Source organism: Plecotus auritus (genome assembly GCF_963455305.1).
Source record: "Plecotus auritus genome assembly, chromosome: 7".
NCBI lineage: Eukaryota > Metazoa > Chordata > Mammalia > Chiroptera > Vespertilionidae > Plecotus > Plecotus auritus.
In genome coordinates, this window is record NC_137774.1 from 137,561,951 (window position 1) to 137,588,503 (window position 26,553).

Genomic DNA, 26,553 nt, shown 5'->3' on the forward strand with positions numbered 1-26,553 from the left:
ATGGGGGGAAATGAGAAAAGAGAAATGCTGAGAGCCAACATCTTAGAGAAGTCATACAAAGTCCCTATATTTCTATCAGACTATAAGGACTATAATCAACTGGTACAATGATGCCAAGATGTACTATTACCCAGATGTAGTTGTCTTCTGATGACTTAGGCAATACTCCATATAAAACATACAGGTTTTCAAATATGTGTAAAACCTGAGGTAAATGATTTTAAAGGGAGAGGGGAAACTATACTAATTGCTGAGAAACTGAGCCATCTATGTTTATACATGATAGGCACCAAACCTTAACTACCTTAGATTTATTCCGAGGGCTAGTCATCCGATTCATGATGAAGCTGAAAGTTCGGCTCACTTTGTACTTTTCAGAATCCGATTTGGCAGGTATGATGTATTTATCCCATTCTTCTTCCGGAATTCTACAAAAAATAATCTGTATTCATTCATGGCTTACAGAATTTCAAGAGGGAGCAAAATACAGCATGTGCTTTTACACATATATATTTATACATGTTTTATACATATATTTACATATATAGATTTGTTCAGTTTTAATTGTTATTCTAAAGGTAAAGATAGAAACTACTAAAATATATCTTATAGATGGGTAGGTAGATAGATAAAGCAACTAGCTCACAGACTAACAATTACAGAATATAAGTGGTAGAGGTAGGTATTCAGTATATAATTCTTTCAATTTTTCTGTATACTTTACATTTTTTCATAATAAAATACTGGAGAAATAAAGGATAACTCAGACTTGTAATTTTACTCTGAAAATATTCATCTCTCTGTTTACTATACTAACAGAATTTTCCTCCAGCACAGGGAAGCCAAAAAACCAACAATAAAAAACTGTATTTTCTGTATTTTTGGAACATAGAGATAATACTCAGCAGACAGATATTGCCTTTGTCAATACAGCCTGAGAAATAGGCTGTCTGCCTCCTGGTTCCGTCTCTCCTACTCGGTCAGGCTATTTGCAAGCTTAAACTCTCTGGGTTACAAAGGAGAGAAAACTGTGGATATTCCCTCAAATAAGAGGCAAGCTAGAGGCAATTGTACCCGGTCCATGAACACACTGAACATCATTTATTTACCTCTAATCCATATAATCATGCTTTATGAAAAAACTAAGTCCCAGCACCCTAACTGGTTTGGCTCAGTGGATAGAGCGTTGGCCTGCGGACTCAAAGGTCCCTGGTTCAATTCTGGTCAAGGGCATGTACCTTGGTTGTGGGCACATCCCCAGTAGGGAGTGTGCAGGAGGCAGCTGATCGATGTTTCTCTCTCATCGACGTTTCTAATTCTCTATCCCTCTCCCTTTCTCTCTGTAAAAAAAATTAATAAAATATATTAAAAAAATAAGTCCCAGCTATGAAAAATGATATTTCCCCCGGAACTTTCTCTGATAGTCTTATATTTCTAATATTATAACAGAGAAAGAGAGAATATGTTAAATATCAACCTAAGTATGTATCATGTCAAATCAGATAACACTTCTGTAGACAATTTCCAAAAAAAAGATTTCATAACCAAGTCTTTCCTACCCACCCCACCCCCACCCCCGCCAAAACAACAACAACAAAACAAAAACAAACAAACAAACAAAAACCTCATTTGTGAAGCTTAGTGGCTAACACATTCAACTCTGGGAAATACTTTCAAAAGCAATTATATTATTGACATGCACCAAAATATGCATGATTACTTTCATGAAAATAAATTCAATGACAACTTTCTAGGACTTCAGTTTTCTCATCTAATCAATGACAGGCTTAAACTAAATTATTTCTAAGGGCCCTTCTCACACTTAAATATAAAATGTACTTACCTGTTACATATTAAACAAAACTTTAAGCTATTTAACCTCTACACTAGATAATGGAGCGTTCAAACCTATGAATGTGTTGTTGTTTTTTAAATAAATAAATGGCTTCAGAGCTGCCTCTTGGTCATGCAGATGCAAAGGCATAGTCAGGACAGTGTTCTGCTTTTCAAATCCTGCACAGTAAGTGAAACTGGGTTTGCTACTTAGAACAGTTGAAAAGGTCAGAAAGGAAAGAGGGTGACTAGAAGTGAATGTATCCTACAACTACTCACAGTAACAAAAAGGAACTCAGACCCTATTATTTCCTTTCTATTTCATAGCCACTTCCTTAGATAACTGACTGATTAATATAACCTGTAAAATTTCATACCTCTTATGTCTTAAGCATCCTAATTTTCAAAACTCGTGATATAATATTCAACAGGCTCACTTTGGGAGTGGGAGAAAAACACATTTGAGTCACAAAAGGTGCCACCCAATACCTAAGAGAACAGTAGTAAGCTGAGTAGACTAAATTTTAGAATTAAAGAATGGTGAGGTCAATGTGGATTTTGAGATCAAGAAGTCCTCTCTCCTACTTCCCAGCAGGAACACAACTAAACTCTCTCAAATAAAAGAAAATTATGTACCCAACTATGTTCCAAATCACCATGCTATAGAAGAGAATATCAGGAACACCATTTCAATTTTGATTTAAAATGAATACATGCACCACAATTTACCATGTATTCTACATACTTCTACAAAATTACATAAAATTATACCACTTAACTTTTAAGACATGATCATGTGAACAATAATAATCTATATAACAAGTAGGTACTGTAGTGAAGAACTGAGAAGGGCAAGGTCCTCAGCTGATTTCACAACAGAATTTAAATAGCTTTCACTTTATAAGAATCTGGGGGGAAATAATTTAAACTCTCTCAACATCCCAGAACAAGAATGCCTAAGCTCTATTGTCAATTTGATGCCCAGTGGAATCACCCACAGTAAAGTTCTACAAGCCCCATTCTTCAGAGTCTCTCTTGGCATTGCCTTTTTTAATCGGTAAGTAGATATTTAAAATATCTAAAGAACATCTTAATCCTTAATTTATTATATCTATAACCTATTTTTTAAATAAAAACTGGGCATCTAAATGTTAAAAAGTTCCTACTACCCAAATTGAAAGTTGACATAGTGTGACTTCTTTGCACACTCAGCTGCTCAAAATTTTTTTTAATAGAAAGTAACAGATGTAGTAAATTTAAGACAGATGGTGGCAATAAAATAAGTGAGTCATGCCAAACAGCGTTTAAGAAGTTAGGATAGGTAGAGTCAGCTCTGCAAAAATGAGCCTGCAAGGTCTGGAGTGAGCTCCCCTTTTACCTGGCTGCATTCTTTTCCAGAAATGAAGTGATTACTAAACATAAAAATGCCAGTATAGGAGCACCCTCAAGTAAATATGTACATCATGAGCAAAGCAAACCATAGGTATGGCCAGGGCTCTTCCTGGCATATCCAACAAGATATCAGGAACAGAACAGGTGAGATAAAAGATCTACTCTACTAGATACACCAGGGCAGTGATTTTCAACCAGTGTGCCACCGAAATTTCTAAAACATGCAATGCTTGACTGTTTAGTCAGGGACACTGACCTCTTTTCCCTTGGACTACCAAATTTTTTTTTTAAAAAAATGACAACAGCCAACACAATAGCCATCCAGTGTGAATGAATCAAAATTTTACCAGATTGGCAAAAAATATATTTTTTCATGTGCCACAGGATTTAAGTAATCGGTTTGTGTGCCATGAGTTGGAAGAGGTTGAAAATCGCTTCACTAAGGCATATGACTGAGAAAGTCAGATGCTTTCAGGATGTGGATGAAGAGGCAATAAAGAATAGAAAGGGAAAAAAAAACACAGAATGACAGAAAATGTGGAATCAAGAGAGAAAGGAAAACTCCCTACACATCTCATCCAAGTTAAAGCATTTTATTGGCTAATATTTAACCAATTATGACATTGGTTTTTCTAGCTTTACATCCCTCTTCTAATGGAAAATAAATGTGTTTTGTTTAAAAAATCTTGACAATCAGTCCATTACTTCGTCAATTGTGAGAAAGATGGCAGAGAGAAGACTGCTAATCAAAATGACAACCAAGATCATGAACAAATTCCAGAATTAGTAAATTGCTCAAAAGGAGTAATAATTATAAGCAGCTCCAAACAGCACAAACCACAAAAAAAAAAAAAAACACCCAATAATGGTCAGTTATGCTGCTCCTGCCATCCTCATCATTGTCATCCTGCCATCTTCATCAGCATCCTATTCTTAAAGGACATTCTTAGTCTTCCTCTGGTTTTCTCAGTTCAAAGTTTCTATTCTGGTCTCAAAATATAAGAATAAACAAAAGGAGGCTTTTTCTTATTAATACTTTTATTCCAATACTTAAATCACAATAGTCTATCTTGATCTATATATTAAAAGGTTTCAGAGTTTCAGCATTAATATCACCAAAATTAAAACCATTTTCTCTTTTTCATATATTCTCTTAATGCCAAACATTTCTGCCATTTCTGACATAACCCCAGGCTATTTCACAGTGGGACTCATGCATGGTTAGTTACTTGAGGCCAAAAGAACTCAAAGTCTTGCCTGCTCCCTAGTCAACTTGCCAAACTCCAGTTGACAGTTATTTGGGGGAGGAGAGGAGAGGTGCTTCGGCACAAAGCTTTCAAATCTGCGTATCAATTAGAAAACTGATGATGCTTAAAGCACTTTCAACATTATGTATTCTTTGTTTCAAACTTAACACTCCTACACACTACTCCATACAGATAGGTAACAGATGTTAAGGCACTTTCTATAACTGACCGCCCAGGATCTGTTGTCATAGTAAATATAGCTTCTTGTCATGGCAGGCCTATAAATCCTGATGCCTTTCTATTTTATTTCCTTTTTTAAAAAATAATTAATTTCAGAGAGAGAGAAAGAGAGAGAAAGAAACATAGATTTGTTGTTCCACTCATTTATGCATTCATTGGTTGCTTTTTGTATATGCCCCAACCGAGGATTGAACCTGCAACCTTGGCGTATCAGGTTGATGCTCTAATCAAACTAGCAGACCATAGCCTGATGCCTTTCTAAAGCAGGTGGTCCTCACACTGCTCCCCGTGGTCCATCCTCCTATCTAATAAAAGAGTAATATGCAAACTGACTGTCACAGCAAGACACAAGATGGCCACCCCATGTGGTCAAAGATGGCTGCCCCCATGTGGACACAAGATGGCCGCCACAAGATGGCCAGAAGGGGAGGGCAGTTGTGGGCAGTTAGGGGTGACTAGGCCAGCAGAGGAGGGCAGTTGGGGGTGACCAGGTTGGCAGGTGAGGGCAGTTGGGGGAGACCAGGCCAGCAAGGGAGGGCAGTTGTGGGCGATCAGGCCAGCAGGAAGTGCAGTTAGGGGTGACCAGGCCAGCAGAGGAGGGCAGTTGGAGGGGGGCAGGCCTGCAGGGGAGGGCAGTTAGGGGTGACCAGGCCAGCAGGGGAGGGCAGTTAGGAGTGACCGGGCCAGCAGGGGAGGGCAGTTGAGGGCAACCAGGCCTGCAGGGGAGGGCAGTTAGGGGCGACCAGACTGACAGGGGAGGGCAATTAGGGGTGACCAGGCCAGCAGGGGAGGACAGTTAGGGGCAATCGAGCCAGCCAGGGAGCATTTAGGCGTCGATCGGGCTGGCAGGGGAGTGGTTAGGGGGTGATCAGGCTGGCAGGCAGAAGCGGTTATGGGCAATCAGACAGAGGCAGGTGAGCGGTTGGGAGCCAGCAGTCCTGGATTCTGAGAGGGATGTCCGACTGCCCGTTTAGGCTCGATCCCACTGGGATCAGGCCTAAACGGGTGGTTGGACATCCGTCAAGGGGTCCCAGATTGGAGTGGGTGCAGGCTGGGCTGAGGGACACCCCATCCCCCTGTGCACGAATTTCGTGCACTGGGCCTCTAGTTATGTTATAAGTGTTTGGCTTTGACAATAACCCAATAGAATACTCTGTCCCCAGTCTGGAGGCCTGCACATCTGGGGATGGAAAGGAGCAGCTAGCCACCTATACAGATCACAAAGGAAGCCAAGGATTCAGGCAGGCCCATTGCACAGAAACTTCACAAACTATTAAACAAGCATCCAAGACGATGTGCACACAATTCCAAACGTGGATCAAGCAGTGCCTCTGGAAATTTGGAACAGTTAAAATACCTTTTTTCTTCTGGCGGCTCTGGTAAACTGTAAGCTCTTTGCTCTACAAGACACAGAAAATAAAATGAAAACCAAGGCAAACAAACTAGCAGTCACGTGTTAGTCTGAAATGCACACACTCCACCCTAGTTTGTCACTATGTACACCACCAGTTATGAGAAAATACATCACTTTATATAAGTAGGTCATTGCTCTGGGTATCTTTACCACTTTCCCTAGTTTGGGGAAGAGGCCAAAACATGGCAACATTTAATGATTCTATGAACAAAGTTAGCATCAGCAAGGGCAGCAAATGTTTTCAGAAGTGCAAAAAACTAGTTCTTTTTTTTTTTAAATATATATTTCTCACCAGAGCTTCATCCCTTATTTGTAACACTAATTTCCCAACATACAGAATCAATAGATGCCTTAGCTATTTTTTAAGCAAAGCTAAAAAGAAAGTCTTGAAGGCCAGTCTAAGGAAGAGCCCATTTGAATAGATCTGTGATACCTTTACAAAATCCTAGCAGCAGCCAGTTTAGAGTTGTGCCTTGTGGCTCATGGGAAAGGGAAGACCAACTGTCCCATTGGACTTCTGGGGGGTAGAAGGCCAGGCTCATGCAAGCAGCTCAGCGCCATCTGGTTTTCGGAAGGAACTGAAGTACTTACTACAGGGATGGAGCAGAGCCACTGATTTAGACAGTGAGAGAGACTGATGGAGGGAGCAGCCACTGTGGAGCACACCATCTACAGAGCAGGGACAAATCCTTTACCATTACAATCCAGAAGCTTGAAGAGGCAAAACTAAATTGCAAAGAAGATGGGCCAGGTATATAAGAAGGAACACTAATAAATACATATCCCTGAAATGTGTAAATATTGATGTTGAACCTTATTCTATCTTGTAGGTAACATAAAATCTACTTTGAAGAATTTGAAGGCTTTATTTTATTGCTATTAAATGTTCCACAAATTAATTCCTGGGCAGAAATCAGTATCTTTGTTGTAAATAGGCTGAGGTATAAGAGGTACCAAGAGAATAAAGCTTCTTGTCCAAAATAATTGAGCTAATAAGGTAACAGAACCAGACTCAGCCAACTGGACAAAATCTAAAAAGATTCCATCCATCACTGCACAGTAATCTCCAAAAGTACATTTAGTTCACTCCTCAGATTCCTAAATGTAGAACACTTTTGTCATCTTGGTAAGGTTATAATTATCATCACAATATTGACAATGTCCCTTTCTATCTAAACCTATGATGTACCAAAGGGAATTATGTATAGGATTGGGTTTTGTTTTATGTATATAAGCATTAAGTGATAAAATTGCTGCCATTGTACTCTTGGCTCAAAAAAAAGGATGCGACATAACAATAGTAGCCCTTTGGAAATGACAAAGGAGAGAGATCACAAATAAAAATAAAAAGGGCAAAAAGACCATCCTATCTTTATATAACTGTACTAGAGGCCCGGTGCACGAAATTCATGCACGGGGGGTGTGTCCCTCAGCCCAGCCTGCACCCTCTCCAATCTGGGACCCCTCAAGGGATGTCTGACTGCCCGTTTAGGCCCAATCCCAAGGGGTGTCCAGTAGGATCGGGCCTAAAGGGGCAGTTGGACATCCCTCTCACAATCCAGGACTGCTGGCTCCCAACTGCTTGCCTGCCTGCCTTCTTGATTGCCCCTAACCGCTTTTGCCTGCCAGCCTGATCACCCCCTAACCACTCGCCTGCCAGCCTGATTGATGGCTAACTGCTCCCCTACCAGCCTGTATGCCCCTAACTGCCCTCCCCTGCAGGCCTGGTCACCCCTAACTGACCTCCCCTGCAGGCCTGCCCCCCGCCAACTGCTCTCCCCTGCAGGCCTGGGTCCCCCCCAACTGCCCTTCCCTGCAGGCCCAGTTGCCCCCAACTTCCCTCCTCTGCTGGCCTGGTCACCCCTAACTGCACTCCCCTGCAGGCTTGATCGCCCACAACTGCCCTCCCTTGCAGACCTGGTCCCTCCCAACTGCCCTCCCCTACTGGCCTGATCGCTTACAACTGCCCTCCCTTGCAGGCCTGGTCCCTCCCAACTGCCCTCCCTTGCTGGCCATCTTGTTGCGGCCATCTTGTGTCCACATGGGGGCAGCCATCTTGTGTGTTGGAGTGACGGTCAATTTGCATATTACTCTTTTATTAGATAGGATAGAGGCCTGGTGCATGGGTGGGGGCCAGCTGGTTTGCCCTGAAGGGTGTCCCGGATCAGGGTGGGGGTTCCCTTGGGGTGTAGAGTGGCCTGGGTGAGGGTCCTATGGTGGTTTGCAGGCCGGCCACGCCCCCCGGTGACCTAAGTGGAGGCCCTGGTATCTGGGATTCATTTATCTTCTATAATTGAAATTTTGTAGCCTTGAGCGGAGCCAAGCCTCCTGCTTGCTCTGTTGCCGCAGCCATTTTTGTTGGGATTTTTTTATCTTCTATCATTGAAACTTTATAGCCTTGAGTGGAGGCCTAGGCTGGCCAGGGTGTGCGGAAAGCTTGGCTTCCTCCATTGCCGGGGAAACCCAAGCCTCCTGCTCGCTTCGTGGCCGTAGCCATCTTGGTTGGGTTAATTTGCATACTCACTCCTGATTGGCTGGTGGGCGTGGCTTGTGGGTGTTGCTGAGTGATGGTTAATTTGCATATTACTTTTTTATTAGATAGGATTATAGTTCACATATGGGAGTTTTCACTGGGGCAAAGGGAGAATCAGAGTCTACTGAAATAGAGAAAATGTTTAGGACTATTCAAAACTCGTTGAGAGAAGATTTCTAACCCCACAAGTATCAATTTACCCCTGATTAAGCAAACTAAACACTGAAACATTGGAATACATCTTTGAACTGGTCACGTTTTCACACCTGTGCTTTGATCACAGTTAAAAGTACTCCTTCTTCCTTAAGAGTTAACTTATTAGTCATAATCCAATAGTTTTGACTAAGATAAATGGTGTCAATCCAAACATTTGCCACCATACAGGAGTATCTGTTGGAATCTATACATTTAGTGTGTAGCTTTAATCTAAATTACCTGTTTGTAATTCTTACCTTTTGGAGAATATCAAACTTCATTCAAATAGCCTTGTTTTAAAATATACAGTCTAAAGATAAGCTTTTATTCACAGAAAAACCAAAGGATGTCAGTTTTTATTCTTTCTAATTCAATTGCCAAGAGTTAAAGATTGTATGTTAGGCAGCGATACCCTTCCTTATTCATTAAAGAATTAACAAGGGAGGGCTCTTTTCCCTTATAAACAATCAATTAGCTCTTAGTCATCTGCTCAATAATTTAAAACTTGGAAGGGTCAGTCTGACTTGGAAAATCAGGGCTATTTCAGAAATAAAGGTAAGGCCACCATTTTGCACATTTCATAGAAGACTTAAAGGTGTTTTCCAAATAGTTATGGTATAAAGTGAATTCGTTACCTAGGACTCTGAGTGGAAAGGTATCAAGCCGCCATTAAGAGGACTCCCAACCTAAACTAAGATTAGGTAAAGTGGGAGATCTTAGAAATACTCATGTTATTAAAATAAAATAAAAAGTCCAGGGCAAATTCAATCCATCTTTTCCTATCCTCTAAAGAATAATTATACCCTTTTCTTCTCTTAGCCCTTTTCTCTATCTTCTCATTCCAAAAATTAACATGGACAACATATGAGTAGTCTTGCTTTCTCCTCTTCCGAAAGACTTCCCAGAAAGGGTGACAGCAGTTGGAGGGTGGGCGGGGGTGGTGGGGATGCAGGGGCACACCTAGTAGCACTTGTTTTGTATTTGAAGTATCTTGACTACTGTATTTGTTCAACAAATATTTATTGAATATCTTCCATACCTAAGGCCCTGTTTAGGATGGGAGCTCCAAGCACAAAGATTATGCTTACAATACTATTCTACATAGCATAAAATGCAAAATAGCAATGTAATAAAGTAAGAATTTTAAAAAGGAAAGAAAAGGTGTAAAACAAATCCTATTTTAAATATTCTACACTGAGAAGCTGAGAGTACTTAAGCACATCTCTTGTTTTCTGAATCTTTTAAGACGCTTAAGGATAACCCAAAAAAGCATTATCTAATACACTGACAAAAATTTTATTATAATGCTATATATTACAGAGTAGCACGAACATTTCCAAATACATCTTGAAATGCAATTTTATAAAATATATTATGTACAGAAAGTATGAAATAATTACATTTCAAAATCAAGTTGAAAATGGGGGCAGTCACTGAGAGGGGCAGCTCTGAGTTACCTGTAATTGTCCTATTTCTTTATCTGAATTCACTTTTAAAAGTTCATCTAACTATATGCTTATCATTTACACCCTTTTCTGTAGATGTACTATATTTAAATTAAAATGTCATTGCATAAAGGTTACATTTCTGAATTCTTACATTGCCACATAAAACCTTGAGATACATTTACTCATGTTTCAAATATGTTCTCTTATTTCAACTCCCTAAAATCCCTTGCTAAATCAAGAAAATCTATTTTGTAATGGTTTGCCTCTGAGGAGTTAGATTATTTCAGCAATTTATATATAGGGGAAGAGTAATTTTTATACTTAACTTAAAATCCTCTAAAGCTCTCACAATAATGAACCTAGAATAAATTATAGTTTATACAATTTGAGGAATACATTTTATTCAAAGAATAAATCAACAGAGATATGTGTACAAATTTGTCATTTCATCAAAATCGGATCTTTAACTTGTCTGATATCTAATGAGAAAAAGATTTTGCTAAACTTAGAAAAATCAATTGTGAAAATAAAATGGAAAACTCTTGCCTGCTGCCCTTGTATATTTTATGTACTTTTACTAAAACTCTGCCCTGGGATAGAATGCTTGCAAAGATGCATGGTAAATAATGCTCACCTTCACTTGAATTGCACACTGTAAAGTCACGCACCAACCGAGATTTTCCTAAAGAAATTTTGGGTGATGAGCAGGAATAAGAACGTGAGCGGACTCCAGAAAGTAGTGATTCCTAAAAGAGAACATAGTAAAGTTTTTAAAAAATGCTACACAAGTCTTGAAAGTATTATATGTTCACCATGAGTGTTACTAAATCAGCATCTTTGTAAAGGTTTCAACCTGAACATTTCTGTTGTAATCTTTTTTTTTCAATTTAAGTTTTATTTTTATATATATTTTTTCTTTAATGATTAAGGTATTGCACATGTGTCCTTATCCCCCCATTGCCTCCCACCCCCCCCCATTCATGCCCTCACCCCCCCTGGTGTTTGTGACCATTGGTTAGGCTTACATGCATGCATACAAGTCCTTTGGTTGATCTCTCCCACTTACCCCCACCCTCCCCTACCTTCCCTCTGAGGTTTGACAGTCTGATTGATGCTTCTCTGTCTCTGGATCTGTTTTTGTAATCTTATTATTTCTGTTTGACTCTCATAACTTTTAAATTTTTATTGTCTTTTTGAAACTTTGGGGAATAGTTCCTATACATACTTTAGGATGCAATTATGACATTCCAATCAAGATAGTTAAAAGTGAAAAATTAGCCCTAACCAGTTTGGCTCAGTGGATAGAGCATCGGCCTGCGGACTCAAGGGTCCCAGGTTCGATTCTGGTCAAGGGCATGTACCTTGGTTGCAGGCACATCCCCAGTAGGGGGTGTGTAGGAGGCAGCTGATCGATGTTTCTAACTCTCTATCCCTCTCCCTTCCTCTCCTGTAAAAAATCAATAAAATATATTTTTTTAAAAAAGTGAAAAATTAAGTCAAATGACTTTTCTCTGTGTATTTAATGAGTTTGACTTTTTTCCACTTGAATTGTCAGTTATTTTTCTTTTACACTGTAGCATTCAATCAAAATTCCATATTAATATACACTGAGTGGCCAAATTATTATGATCTCTGAACGCATATTAATCTGGCCACTCAGTGTATATCCTATATAATAAAAGGCTAATATGCAAATTGTCCCCTCGATCAGGAGTTCGACCAGCAGGCAGGCCGGCCAACCACCCATGTCCCCTCCCTCTAGCCAGGCTGGCCGGACCCCCCCACACACATACTGAGTGGCCAGATTATTATCTGTTCAGAGATCATAATAATCTGGCCACTCAGTGTATATCCCTATGCTTAATGAGCATTAGAAGGTAGAGGGATAGCCACTTATAATTGGAGGGGTTTAAAAAACTTCCAAATAGCTGTTTAAGTTTATAATGTTACTATAAAAATCTTCCTAGGCTGTGCTTACCTTTTAATAGATTTCTATCCAGCACTTCCCAGGATGATGTTTGAATTTCACTGATTCATATATCTTTATTCCTTTTAAATAACCTGTCATTTTGTTGTCCCAATTACATACAATTTCTGTTATAACATTAATGTATGTGAAAATGCAAGACAGCAAGATAATAAAACATGGTTTCTTACATATTCTAGAAAATTTAAATGAATATGCAATAGAACACCACTAAAGCCATCTATGGAACCCAACTCCCATCCACCAGAGAGAGGGCTAGCAGCCTTAGGATCCATCCCACCCATCCATTTGTAAGATAGCACTTAAAATTAGGGATGAATAAAGTAATGCACAATTTACTACTAAAACTGAGCCATCAGCAACTGTCCTTCCCACGCACTGGTCTCTTCTGTTCTTCCTAAGTGAAAACGCATGGTTTCTCTAAGTTCTTCGCTATAAAGAGCCTGGGGCAAAGTTGAAAATAGATGTCTGGTCCTGCTTCAAGGGGCCTTGAGCTGTGGCCCCCCTGACTGACTTATTAGGGAGGGCCTTCTGGGGTTGAATGTCAGGAAGGCCAGTCCAAGCTTTCCTATAACCCTAACAGTGAGCTCGCCACAGAGGGCCCTCGCCCAACACCATCCTCCGCACTAAAGTCATAGATAGTAGTCATTTTTTATAATAATGGGACTTGGCGAATTACCCAGAACCCTCAGGTAAAAGGTAACATAAGGTAATTTCAGAGGCAAGGCAAGCTATACTATAAGCAGCAGTCACCAACGTTTTGGACCTCACGGGCCACCTGTGGTCCACGGACCACCCGTTAGCGACCACTGCTTTAAAGGACATATTCTTCTTCAAAGTGGACAACATTGAACTGTTTTACAAAGATGAAATTACTTTTCATCCCAAGTAATGATGAGTGTTTCACAATTCCATCCAAAATGCAAAACTAAGAAGGATCTACATCGACAAGCATACTCATTTCTGACTATCCAAAAATATCCCATGATCTTTGGATTCAAAAGATTATGACAGTTCTTCACAGCTGAGGGAAAGGACTCAGGCCTGGATTTGAGTTCTGACTATTCACTATCATGGGTAACCAAGACAAGACATCTTATCTCTGCAGAACCTCATCTGCTCAACAATTTCAATAAACCTCTTATGTCCGAGAGGAGTTGTGATAAAACTAGATGTTGTACATACGTAAAACATGTTTGTATATTGTATGCTCTACTACAAACATAAAGTGTTTCATAACAGCCATGTGTTCATGGTAAAGAGCTGTTCGGGCATAGTAGAAAACGCAATTTAAGAAGAAAAAAGTGGATAATAATACAAATCAAAAAGGAAGAAAGCATATCCAAATACAAAAGGGCTTTCACTGCAGGAGGGAAGGGCATACAATACAAATGATGTATTATAGAATTGTATACCTGACACCTGTATAATTTAATTAATGCTATCCCGATAAATTCAATTTAAGAAAAAAGAAAAATAAAAACAACCACAGCAAAATGAAATCCTGTGTGAAAGTGCCAATAAGAGAAAATCTGTCTCCTATGGAAAAATTGACAAAGTTTATGGGGTTCCAGATTAGCTCGTGCAGCCAGGAATGCTAAACAAACATCATCTGCCTTAGTAACATGATTTACCTCACCCCCCAGGCCAAGCAAAATGTTATGTGAGCAAAACAAGTTTGATCAGAAACCCACTGAATACTACCAGTTTTTCTCCCTTTGCTTAGGAGATGATAGTAGAAATTATTATGTAAAATGGTAAAATATTCCAAGTATGTGAAAGGTTACATGTACTAGTGTTGAACTAATGAAAACAAACCGTCCCTTGTAAGTAAGGACTATACAGATTAGAGTGGGAAAGATGAAAAAGAAAGGCTCAATCAGCCAGCGCATGAGGTCTCCAAAAATAAATGTTTATACCTATGAATAAAACATCATTTGTCTTTCAGAGATAGATTTAGACAACACATTTTCCCCGCTTAGAATAAGCCACATTAATACCAATCAAAATACCTTTGACTGAAGATTACTTGATAAAGAAAGTGACTCAGTCCTGGAGATGTTAAAATCTGGTTCAGTGTTGGTCTCAAAAGAATCTAATTCATCCCCACTGGGAATCCCGGTTCTGGAGGAACTCTGAGACACGGGCGTGTAGCACAGGTGTGCCTGTTCCGCAGGTCCTTCCCCCTCACTGTCTGCATCCAGGGCATCAAGGCTGGAACTGGAGCACAAGGTAAGCCAATAAATAAATAACCAAGGAAGCCAACAGAGTTGGTTTCTATTTCTCTGAATTCCAATTCTTCATTGGTATGAAGTATAATGGTTATGCATTTAATTTCTTTTTCTTAACTTTTATTTATTGATTTGCGAGAGAGAGAGAGAGAGAGAGAGAGAGAGAGAGAGAGAGAGAGAGAGAGAGAGAGAGAGAGAGAGAAAGAGAGGAAGGGAGAGAGAATGAGAGAGAAACACTGATTTGTTGTTCCACTTAGTTATGCATTCTTGGTTGATTCTTGTATCTGTCCTGAGCAGGGATCCAATCCACACCCTTGGCGTATTGGGACAATGCTCCGACCAACTGACCTACCCGGCTAGGGCCAATTTCTAATAAAACGTACATTAAGTAGTTTTCATTGTTTTTCTTCCCCCAAATATCCTCATTTTCAACAAAACTTTGTTTCCCCACGTGAACATTTCTACCTAGCTAAAGCCATTTCAGGAACTCTAAGAAACAAAAGCTGGATCAAGTTAGTGTTATCCAATTTCTGTTTTGTAAATGTGATTATGGCAAGCCCCAAATAGTTACCCTTCAAATATTTAAAAAATGCAGACAAAACAGAGCCACTGGGCTGTTTGGGGGCGGCCCTGGGGGATCTGCATGTGAGCATATGCTGAGTGGCGTTCTCTCCGTGTCCCTGGCCGGAGAGCTCAGGGGGCAGAGCACCGGGAAGGAGAGATGTGCAAAGGTCTCACCCAGAGTTGCTATCACCACCCAGGTCAGGCAGGAACCCAGTGAGGTCCCAAATGTGTCATATTAAATTATCACGTTTAGAAACGTTTAAAAATTACCCCATGAAAAATCCATCCCAGGAGCAGGTAGTAACTCTGCTCAACTATAATGCTTTTCTTTCCTCATTTAACTGTGATAACCATGAAATTTAAAGGAAAGAATGTGACCTTCCACATTCCTGGCTCATTCCTTAACATTCACATTCTAAACCACTCAAACTCTTGAGGCCAACAGCTTTTACTGGCATGTTCACTGCACAGTGAATTTTTAAAATTAAATTTATTAGGGTAACATTGGTTAATAACATTATATAAATTTCAGGTGTACAATTTATAAAACAACATCTGTAAACTCCACTGTTTGCTCAAAGCCTCATCTCCTTCTGTCACCATATATTTGATCCCCTTTACCCTCTTTGTCCTCCCCTGACCCCATCCCCTCTGGTAACTACTATTCTGTTGTCTGTATATAAAACAAAAAGCAACAAATGAAAAAACAAATAGTGCATTTTTTAATGTATTTTTCTTTGGTTGTTACAGTTCTGAAGTTAAAATTTAAGCACAATATAATGAAACCATCTTGATTATGAAATACAACTAGAAAATAAAACTTTGAATAACTCATTTGGGTTATTTTTCTTAAAAAAGCAAACACATAGGCTATTTAATAGCCACTGAATATCAACTTAATAAATTACATGACACCGGGTCCTATATGTGTCACTAGTCCAAACACTAAGATTAGTCTCTGGTCCTTGAACTTTTTCATGGGCCCTACTGGGCACCGGCAAACCTGGCAGTAAGTAAAGGTCAGGCCTGGCACCACTGAGGTTTCTAAAGGGGAATTTTCTCCTTAAAGAACACATTGGGCCCTGACCGGTTTGGCTCAGTGGATGGAGCGTCGGCCTGCTGACTGAAAGGTCCCAGGTTCGATTCTAGTCAAGGGCATGTACCTTGGTTATGGGCACATCCCCAGGAGGAGGTGTGCAGGAGGCAGCTGATCGATGTTTCTCTCTCATCGATGTTTCTAACTCTCTCCCTTCCTCTCTGTAAAAAAATAAATAAATAAAATATATTTTTTAAAAAAGTTTTTAAAAAAAGAACACATTGAGACCCTTCACCTCTGCATTTAGAAAGGATGGATAAATTGGAGGTGGACTTCACACTTTTAATTCAACACTAAAATATGTTGGAGTACATAAAATTATTTATCGCTCTGGCCAGTGCGATGGTGCAGTGGTTAGAGCAGTGGCCCATACATCGAAGGGTCTCAGGTTCGATTCTGGATCAAGGACATGTACCTGGGTTGTGGTTTGCTCCCCCCAATCAGGCACGTGCAGGAGGCAACCAATCGATGTATCTCTCTCACATCGATGTTTCTCTCTCTCCCTCCCTTCCACTCTCTGTGAAAAGCAATGGAAAAAACAGATCCTCGGGTGAGGCTTAACAACAACAACAAAAATATGTATTTCTCATAAAAAAACAAAGCTTAGTGTTAAGAAAAACTTCCCAGTAAATGTCAGTGCTCAGAATGTTATAGTGATGTAATTATGGTGCTGTGGTGTGTAGTTTCCTTAATTCAATGATCACCTGAGGGTAGAAAGAGATCTGGGGGTGCGGTGGGAGATCAAAGGTTTATTATATCTTGTGCCTCTGTGTTTGTCTTTCAACTTGTGATCTCTATACTAATGAAAATTAGTTCAAATAGTCAGGTGCCTGCAAGAATATCCTATTTTATTACAAGCCTTTCCAGGTATATACAGCATTTCTCCATCACTATGAGTATATCCTAGAAGAATTAGTGAGTATTATTTTATTTCGCATACTATACTTGAAAACCGTTCCTTTTCTCTTCATCTAAATTGGGCTACGGTTTTTCTTTGTTAAGTTATTAATCTAAGATAGTCAATATTATAGACATTATTTTTCAGAATTACCTCTAGGTTCTCATTTTATAATACCATTTTTCAAAATCCCATTAGTGGGCCTATGAAATTGATTCAATAGGTTGTGACCAGAATTTTCTTTTAAAATAGTATAGAGTAAAAAATATCAGAATACATTCCACATGTTATTTCATAAAAAATTTAAATTTTATGTGAATGGGAGCAGCAAGGGGGAGCTCATGGTGTGACAAGCATTTCTTACTGTGGAAAAACAAAACATAAACATAGTTTTAAAGATATACTTTAGAACAGAACAAAACTTGTCTTCTATCAACTAATTTTTTTTTGCTGTAAAGCCTGTTAAAATAAGTGTTGCATTGCTTATTTTCTCCTTGTAACTTCTTAAAATACCTATTAATCTATATTAATAAAAACGTAATATGCTAATTAGACTGGGCGTCCTTCCGGACGTCCTTCCTTCCAGACAAAGCTGCAGCGGGCGGTGGCCGAGGCAGAGGCAGCAGAGGCCCCAGGCTTGGTGGCAGCAGGTGAGGGCCGGGGCCAAGGCCCTTGCACAAATTTCGTGCATCGGGCCTCTAGTTTTAAATAACATAATGGTTACATATTATGCATACAATTTTACTTTCACCAAAATATTGTTTTAAACTTTAGAAAACTTAGGTCCCAGCCAGCTTTGTCTCTGTGTTAACCTCAGTTTTTATTGTGTGCCCCCAAATTTCTCCTCCATTAGAAGTTCCTTGCCTCTCAGCCTATGATTTGCTTATTTTTAAAAAGGGGTATAGTTCACTTCAAGTTCATTATCATTTGTATTACACACTCCCACCATGATACCCAGTGAGGGGGGTCCCATGGCCATCCCAGGGTCAAAATGGGGCTTTCTGGGGATCACAAGTCCTTTCTTCTCATTCGTACGTTTTCCAGAGGAGACAGAATGTGCAGACATTGGCCGCAACACTAGCTGGAAGGTTTTTCTCTCAGTACATCTTCCTCTCCTTGTCTGCCACCCTCACCCACCACTCCCCAACAGCTGTGACATTGTTACCGAGGTTTCTAACTGCCTTTATTCAAACTGGATAATTTTTCTTATATTTTAAGATGGCAAAATTCTAGCTGCAGCAGTGAGATGTTCAAACGTACCAGAAAGGACCATCATCAGAAAATGTTTGCATAAGCAGAACAAGAGACCACGTGCACCTTTTCCTACCTCCATTCCTAAAGAGCTCATTCACTTCTAGAGACTGGATCACAAACTGGAAAGATCCCAAGGATCCCATGAGAATGCACTAATAACACACGGTTCAATCTGTGTTTGCAGAACTGTCTTGCTTTGACTGACTGCCTCTTGTCGCAAACAGACATGTGGAGAACCCAAAATGTCCCATCAACTTAATTTATAGCCATGACCACTCGGCATCTTTTAAACTATAATTCCAAAAAATACAAATCTAAAAAAAATCTTTCATTATTTATGTATCAGAGGTTACCCTTGGTACCAACACCTGTTATAAAGTGTTCCAACCTCAAGTGCTAGTATATCCGTGTAAAGTACAGCACAGAGGTTGGCACCTGGAGATCGCTGCTTCCCCTCCCTCGCTCTTCTTTCTGACCAGTTAAATCTCTGCTGAATACTTATTTACCTATGTAGATATTCATTCATAGATAAATAATTATATACACACTCACGTGTGTGTATTCTACATTCATTTTGATTCAGATTTTATGTGTGAAAATGAGGATATAATCAGAGGCCTTGGGCCTGGGGAAGAAAAATTAGCTATTACCTAAGGAAAGTGGACAGCAGAATAAAATGAAATTAGCAGAAATTAGTCTATTTCCTAAAGAAAATAGACAATGAATGGATGGACAAGAAACAAATGCAAAAATACAAACATACATGTGTACACGCACGTAAATATATACTATCATATCATATCAAAACTTTTGTTTTAATAATACTTTTGTATAAATAACACTTTTGTACTTCAAATAAATATTTTGAAAACATGTGCAAGGTAACTAATGTTGAAACGTGAACATTGGCCATACCACTGAACCCTTTTTATTCCTTTCCATTCCCATTCCCTACTTTCCCCACTGGATGTAATAACTATCTTCAATTTGGGAACTTTTTTCCTCTTCGTTATCCTGTTTGTCTGTTTTTAAATAGTATTGGCCCTATGATAATAAATTGTTTGATTTTGTTTGGCTTGCATTTTATAAAAACAACATCTAACTAAAGTACTTTGTGCATTACTTTTTGTTGAACTTTGTGTTTCTGTGATGCATGTCATGTATGTAGATGTAGTTCATTTTCCGTACTGTATAGCACTTCTTTGTGTAACTATACTGTAATTTATCTATTCACTAAAGGCCTGATGCAAGAGTAGGTCTTCCTTCCCCCAGCTGCTGGCACTGGCTTCCCTCCGGCACCCAGGACCCGGGCTCCCCTCAAATCCCCGGCTTCATCCGGAAGGTCATCAGGAAGGATGTCTGGAAGAATGTCTGGAAGGACATCCAGTCTAATTAGCATATTAGGCTTTTATTATTATAGCTTCCCCATTTGGGTTATTTCCTGCTCTATAAGTACTAATGCATATATGTCTCTTAAAACACAGAAGTAAAACTGCTGGGTCACAAAATGCATATCCAAATTAGTTTCCAAAGTTTTTAGACAATTTTTCACTCCTATCAACAGAAATGGGAGTTTTCATTATATGCATTTTCATTAAAATATGGTATTGCCAAAGTATTTCATTATGGGTTTCTTCTATTTTGTTTTTTGCCGGTTTCCTTAACTGTCTTACTTTCAAATCAAGGCTTATAGAAACGTAAAAAGGCAACATTTTTATGTAGAGACAAAAATGGTGGGGACAATAGAAAATAAAATAGAATTTTCCAATTCCAACTACAAGGTTCTTTGGTTTTCTACATTTTTCCTCTAAAATAGAGCACCTTACCTTCTTTTCTTTAGATGACTTTGTTCCTTTTCAAATCCATGAAGACCAAACGAAAGATTTAAGTTGGAAGCACATGAACTAGATGGGGATGTGAAGGACTGTTGGGCTTCAGTATTCGATGTCACTTCCTCGTTCTCCTGTAACGAGTGCCTGCCAGGGCTGGTTTCGGTGGGAAGGATATGCTTGCCGCTCTGAGGTGTCAGAGTAGAACCCATGGATTCAGGGCAGGTGTCTGTAGTGACTCCCTCTAAGTTTATATAGTTAATATCCAAATCACCAACCTGGAAGACAAAAGAAAAGTATTCGCTAAGCAAAAGCAGGACAGATCGGCTTAGCTAAGAATAAAGTTCTCCCAGTTTAAAAACCTTCCACTATATTTATATTGTCTTATTTGTTCTTGTTTTTGTTTTGTTTTATATAAGCAGAGAATTCTATCATGTTCACCTGGTTGCTATCCCATAATTCACAAAAGGAAAAAGACCAACTGAGCATTTTAAGATTTTATGAACTACTGATTCAAAATGAGAGGAAATGCTTTAAATACTCAAGAAAAAACAACAACTAAAAAGCAGGCAGCTTGATTTAAAAAGCAGTTTATAGGAATTTGAGTAAACAAGGTAGTGGTGGTCACATAAAACACTACCAAACAAAAATAAGAATAAAACTACAGAAGATGCATGGACTTAGCATAGCTAGAAGATAGAAAATGCCCTGAAATTCAAATTACATAGAAATAGTGAAATAAACACCGAATCTCAGCAAGCAACCTGTCGTACCCTTACCATCAACCTTTGCAGAAAGGACAGTCTGCAAAAATCTGCATGGCAGGGAGAACAGGGAGATGGCCCCAGGCCTAAGACTGATCTAACAATTATCATGGGAAGAGAAAGTCCATATGTGAAAAAGAGTCCCAGTTGATCAAAGCACCTGTCTAAGAAAGGGGCTTAAAAACACAGGCGATCTGAGGCGTCGTTCATCAAAAGGCATCACTTCTGGGGGAGAAGAGAGTAAGAAAAAAAAAAGAGAATGACACCATTTACATATAGGGTAGTGAAGGGGAAATGAAGCAAAGGGGGAAATTTAGGGTCCTAAATCAACCATCATAATGATAATTTACTAAGGCAAAAACAATCGCGCAATGCTCAAACTGATGGGTGCAAGTCAAATGAATAACAGGATACTTGCAATGACTCAAACTGTCTCCCACAAGATACTTAATTTTTTTTTAAATAGTGACTTTATTGAAAATAAATTTGGTAGACCAAAGGTAACATCACTGGTAAAATTATCAATGTCATAAAAGTTGACTAAGGAATTGTCACAGATTAAAGGAGACTAAAAACACATGACAACTCATTACAGCCTATGTAGTTGAATTTACTTTTGCTACAGAGAACTTTGAGACAACTGGCTAAAACTGAATAAGATCTGTACACTGCTAATAGTACTTTAGAGATGATGGTTCCCTGATTTTGATAACTACACATGCGTATGTAAGAGAATGCCTGCGTTTTTAGGAAGATGCACCACAAAAGATTGAGGGATACCGTATTTTCAATTTGCTCTCAGATAGTTAAAAAATATTTATATGTCTTAAGCATTTGCATACACACAGCACATACTCAGAGGATAATAAAGTAAAATATTAACATTTGAGGAGTTTTGATAAAGAGGATACAGGGATTCTTTGTACTGAATTAAGCAGACTTGAAATAATGTCCAATTACAATGCTGTTGTTTTCAAAGTAGTCAATATGACAGAGTAATTTTCAAAGTAGCTTTATCATGTGAATTGCCTCATCAGGTAGGTTGATAACCTTGAGAATTTACAAGAAGCAGCATTGCAAACAAGCTAGCAATCTTTTTAGGTTTCTGTGCCATGTTGAGGGGATGAAGGAAACAGGTAAGATTTTTTCTAGATATTGCTAGAAATTGCTTTAAAAATGCAGAATTTGGACTCTGTTCTTGTTCTTCAAATGGACATAGGGGCAGTGAGATAAATGATATGTTAACTATACCACACTGATGTAGAGAACTTTGTGATTTGTATCCAGGTTTTTAGTTTCATTTCTGTTTTCATTGCATGCATTTGGCAATCCTCTGCTATGTTTCAGTTTACCAATTAGCCTGCTTGAGTTCTCTTCAAGTGTATGCTTCACATTACTAGAGCGATACTTCTCTCACTCAAAACATTCCCAAACAATCACATCCTAACTTCATGTATAGTGTATTTTTAATGTATTTTTTATGTATCTTAGAACACATAAAGACACGTTTCTCTCCTCCTAATAGCGAGTTGTACAATTTTAGTTACTTGAGGTAAGTGAAAAATGTTACAGTGTTCACTGAGACTTAGAACCAAAAATAAAAATAAAAATAACTCAAGAAGCATTTCATGCGCCGAAACCGGTTTGGCTCAGTGGATAGAGCATCGGCCTGCGGACTGAAAGGTTCCAGGTTCGATTCCATGTACCTTGGTTGCAGGCACATCCCCAGTGGGAGGTGTGCAGGAGGCAGCTGATCGATGTTTCTCTCTCATCGATGTTTCTAGCTCTCTATCCCTCTCCCTTCCTCTCTGTGAAATATCAATAAAATATATTTAAAAAAAAAAAAGAAGCATTTCATGCAAACGCTTAGGAAATAAGGCAACAGAATAAAAGCAGTAAAATCAGAACGTGGCTAGAGCACATCAAGTCCAATTAACCTGTATCTTCAAAGAATGTCCCCAGAACTCCCACTTTGTCCTGAACTCTGTGCTTCATTCTAGATTTCATAAATAGGTCCACATTCAGCTGCTTTATACCAAAACGTATACCAGTTTTCAAAGCCTGATGTCCATGTCCTGATGTTCATGTCTCAGTCATTTTGAATATTGTCCCACCCTATGCATTTTTACAATGCATTTGAGGTAATAGTGTTTTATAACACAAAAAGAAAAAAGCAGAGATATTTGACTAGGAGATGAAATTGAGATCTAGTAGACAAAAAATAATGTTTATATCACAGAAAACATCTATAAGTGATAAGGTATAATATATGCATACTAACAACAAAAAGGATAAAATACCATATTGCTCAAGGAGCATATATATGGTGCATTTATATGGGAATTAGGCTTTAAAGTTAGTGGATAAAACAGAAATTATGTTGTCAAAATTACCCTTGAATCCCTTAAATCTACCATAAATTAGAGTGTGCAGAAATCTTCTGATCGATAACTATATTGGGGGATGGGAGTTGGGTGGAGGGGGCCAATGGGGGAAGGGGGACATCCATAATACTTTTAACAATAAAGACAAATTTTTTAAATTAAACTTTTTTAAATCAAGGGTCACTGAGCTTCAGAAAAGAATGAAGGATAAATCCATATGTAGATGCACAAACCACCTGCCTTCATGAGATTTAACTCACAAATCTCTATCAGGGAATGGGCAGGGAGCTCTGAAGGGTTCCAGCTTCCCTGTAACACGACACCATTCTGCTTTAATATTAAAGCTCTACAACCTGTTAATAGGTGTGTCCTAAAGATTAAACCAGTAATTTATATGACAGCATCCCATGGGGCTGGCGTCAAACTCTTGCTCACCCAGCTCTTGCTGGCTTTGAATACGAATACTGCTGGAGCAAATCACACACACCTTGTTTTCTGACAAGCTGTCGAGAAGGAATTGGCCTCCCAATTGTCATTTCCTATTTTGGCCCCATCGAAGAGCTCTCACTCTCCTCTCTTCGGGCAGTGTCAAAAGGCCCCTCCCTCGTGGTGCGCCTTGGGTAAGATGTTCTGTGCTGAAGTAAGGACCTCAGTTAAATGCTCACATGATGAGACTCCACGATAGCATCACCAGGGCTGCACTTAGGCTAAAACTTCCAGAGGAACACAGCAATGCTGAATCTATTTCTCACATGCTCGGGCTTGGAAAGAGGGCAGATCCACCTTGGAACATCAGTCACGCCTTACCTGATCTATCACCATACAGTTAGCATAGACTTCATCGCCACCGTTCAGCATGTCAGAAAGCCCACTGGCAGCATGGAACGTGGAGGGCTGCTTGGATTTTTTGAGGATATCACAGGAGCGATCTAGAGGAAAAGTGAAAACAGGAGAAATAAGGTGGAGGAATTTATTTTACAGTCAACCTTTACCTTCTTAATTGAACTCTAAGAAAAAAAATCAAGATTATATTTTTAAAGATGGCACTTTGCTATCTCCACTTATTCTGAACTACCTGCAAGTATTTTATTTTCTATATCCAAACCTTCTCAGTATCTAAAACAGTCCTAAAGAACGTTCTAGATAAGTATATGCCCATTTCAAGCACTAGTTTTCCAATCATGAGAGTTTTTCATAAAATCGATATGATTTTTGCTTTCAATTTCTAACAGAAATTGAATCACTTGGAAGCATGAGTGATTGCACTGTGACCCTCGGGTGCCACTGAGGTGTTCAGGCTCCAGACCCTTTACTAAAGGACCCGAGATAGCACGCAGCCGTGCAGTTCTGGCTCTGGACTGCCTGCTGAATATGCATACTCTCACAGACACAGCTTTGCTTCCATTTCAGTTACAGAAATGTTTTTGCTTGCTTCTATGTCCTCAGCTTTGTTCCAAATAGATGAGGTTGCTCAAAGAGGTGTCCCAGAGAGTTGAGGTGTTACTGTACTTGTAGGGAACAAAAGTTGAAGGCAATAAAACATAGAGAAGCCAGAATGCTTCATTTCTTGTGTCTTTGGCTAAATTGCTTAATCTCCAGATACCTATACAGGGCTTCCTCATCTGTAAAAGTGGATTATTTTTACTCTTGCTCATTGTATGGTTATGAGGATTAAATTAGTTCAGACATGTAAAGCATTTAACACATGCCTATGTACTTAGTAAGTGCTCAATAAACATTGTCACTATCATTATATTTTGTTAGTAGTGGTTTTAAACATGTTCAAGTGTGAGGTACAAAGCCATTAGTGATGTACAAGGCCATTAATACTAATCATAGGGTTTTATAATAAATTATCAATAGCTGTAAATTAATTTAATAGGACAGATTCAAAGTTATATCCATAGCAAATGACGTCCTCACTGACATTCCATTGACTTTTCTTGCATGAATATAAAAGGAATCATGTTGCCTTTATTCCATCAGAAATGGCACTTATTCCATGTCATAGTATATGACATGTCTTACCTATGTCATAGCATAAAACCCAAGTAAACCCATGGAACTGAATCAGAAATTTTTTTTAAATATTAATAACTGTTGGGCTGATGTACTAGGAATAAAAAATTTTATTCTTTCATAGAAGGTCCCAGATGACATTACAGAAGTTATAAAGATATATGAATTGTATGAGCCAAATGGCCCTGGCTTCAGATCCTCCATCTAAATCTCTCTCTTCCCCACAGAACACCCAACTGAGATTTTTATTAAGCTCCTTGAGGAAATATACAATGGAAATGTAAAACATTATCTCATCATATCTATCATGTCTTCTCTTATCAATTTATTTAAATAGCTAGCAATATAACACACAAAGCCCACAAATACTTCACAAGGATAACCTTTATGATCAATTACTATACATTTTTATTCTAATTACACAAAATAAAAGCATGTTCCAAAGGTTATAAATCAAAAACCTGACAAAACCCTTTCACTGGGTTCTGAGGTAAGAAAATACTTGCTCATTTGTCATTTTACAGCATGTTAGAAAAACAATCATAAATAACTCAACATGGTCCTCTGTAGGGTAATTAATCCAGCTTAACTGCTCTCCTGTCCTAAGTTTACCGACTGTAACACACCTGGCATGTCTGCCATCACACTTGGGAGGCTGGTTATGCCCCTTTTAACCACTTCCATCACTGCCAAATCAAAACTTCATTGATCATTAGACTAAGGAACTAGCAAGATATTTAACAAAACATCTGCAAATAATTGACAGATTTAATTTTAAAACAGAGAACCAAATGAAATATTACCCCAAATGGTCTGGTGCCAGTGTATGTACTGCCCAGCCATCCAACAGCCATTTTTCTGAACTACCAAGAGAGCCAGCTCTGTGCTCACAACCGACCCTCACTTCAAGGAGGAGCAGGACCAGGAACCACTTCTGTTTTCACACACACAGGTAAAAGTCATTTGGATTCAACTTTTCTTCCACAAACAGATCTACCTGGCCCTGTGTGGCAGGTCAGAATCTATAAGGAAATCACACCCAGGCAGTAAAAATAAACTCAAACGTGGAAGAGTTACTTTAGTTACTTTGACCGAGGTGGAATCTAATTTGTTTTCTGCATGATTAGTTTAATCAGTGTTTTGGAAAATGATGTGATTTATTTACAAGACAGGCCCATAACCTCTTATCTGTAATTCTGAAATCCGAAAATCTCTGAAAAATGAG

At 38.9% G+C, this 26,553-nt stretch overlaps 1 protein-coding gene across 6 annotated transcripts in view; it reads right to left on the reverse strand.

Annotated features, from left to right (window-relative positions):
* The window catches only part of ARHGEF28 (Rho guanine nucleotide exchange factor 28), a 297,368-nt gene that overhangs the window by 74,757 nt on the left and 196,058 nt on the right, over positions 1-26,553 (reverse strand). For 4 of the 6 annotated variants that reach the window (XM_080682721.1, XM_080682719.1, XM_080682720.1 and 1 more), the window contains 7 exons: positions 24,117-24,238; positions 20,159-20,439; positions 14,302-14,509; positions 10,937-11,048; positions 6,718-6,795; positions 6,070-6,112; positions 305-428 (listed from right to left, as the gene is read on the reverse strand). In XM_080682721.1, the coding sequence (XP_080538847.1) occupies positions 305-428; positions 6,070-6,112; positions 6,718-6,795; positions 10,937-11,048; positions 14,302-14,509; positions 20,159-20,439; positions 24,117-24,238 (968 nt within the window). The remainder of the gene's footprint in view (positions 1-304; positions 429-6,069; positions 6,113-6,717; positions 6,796-10,936; positions 11,049-14,301; positions 14,510-20,158; positions 20,440-24,116; positions 24,239-26,553) is intronic. The other 2 variants (XM_080682718.1, XM_080682723.1) reach the window with 1 other exon arrangement.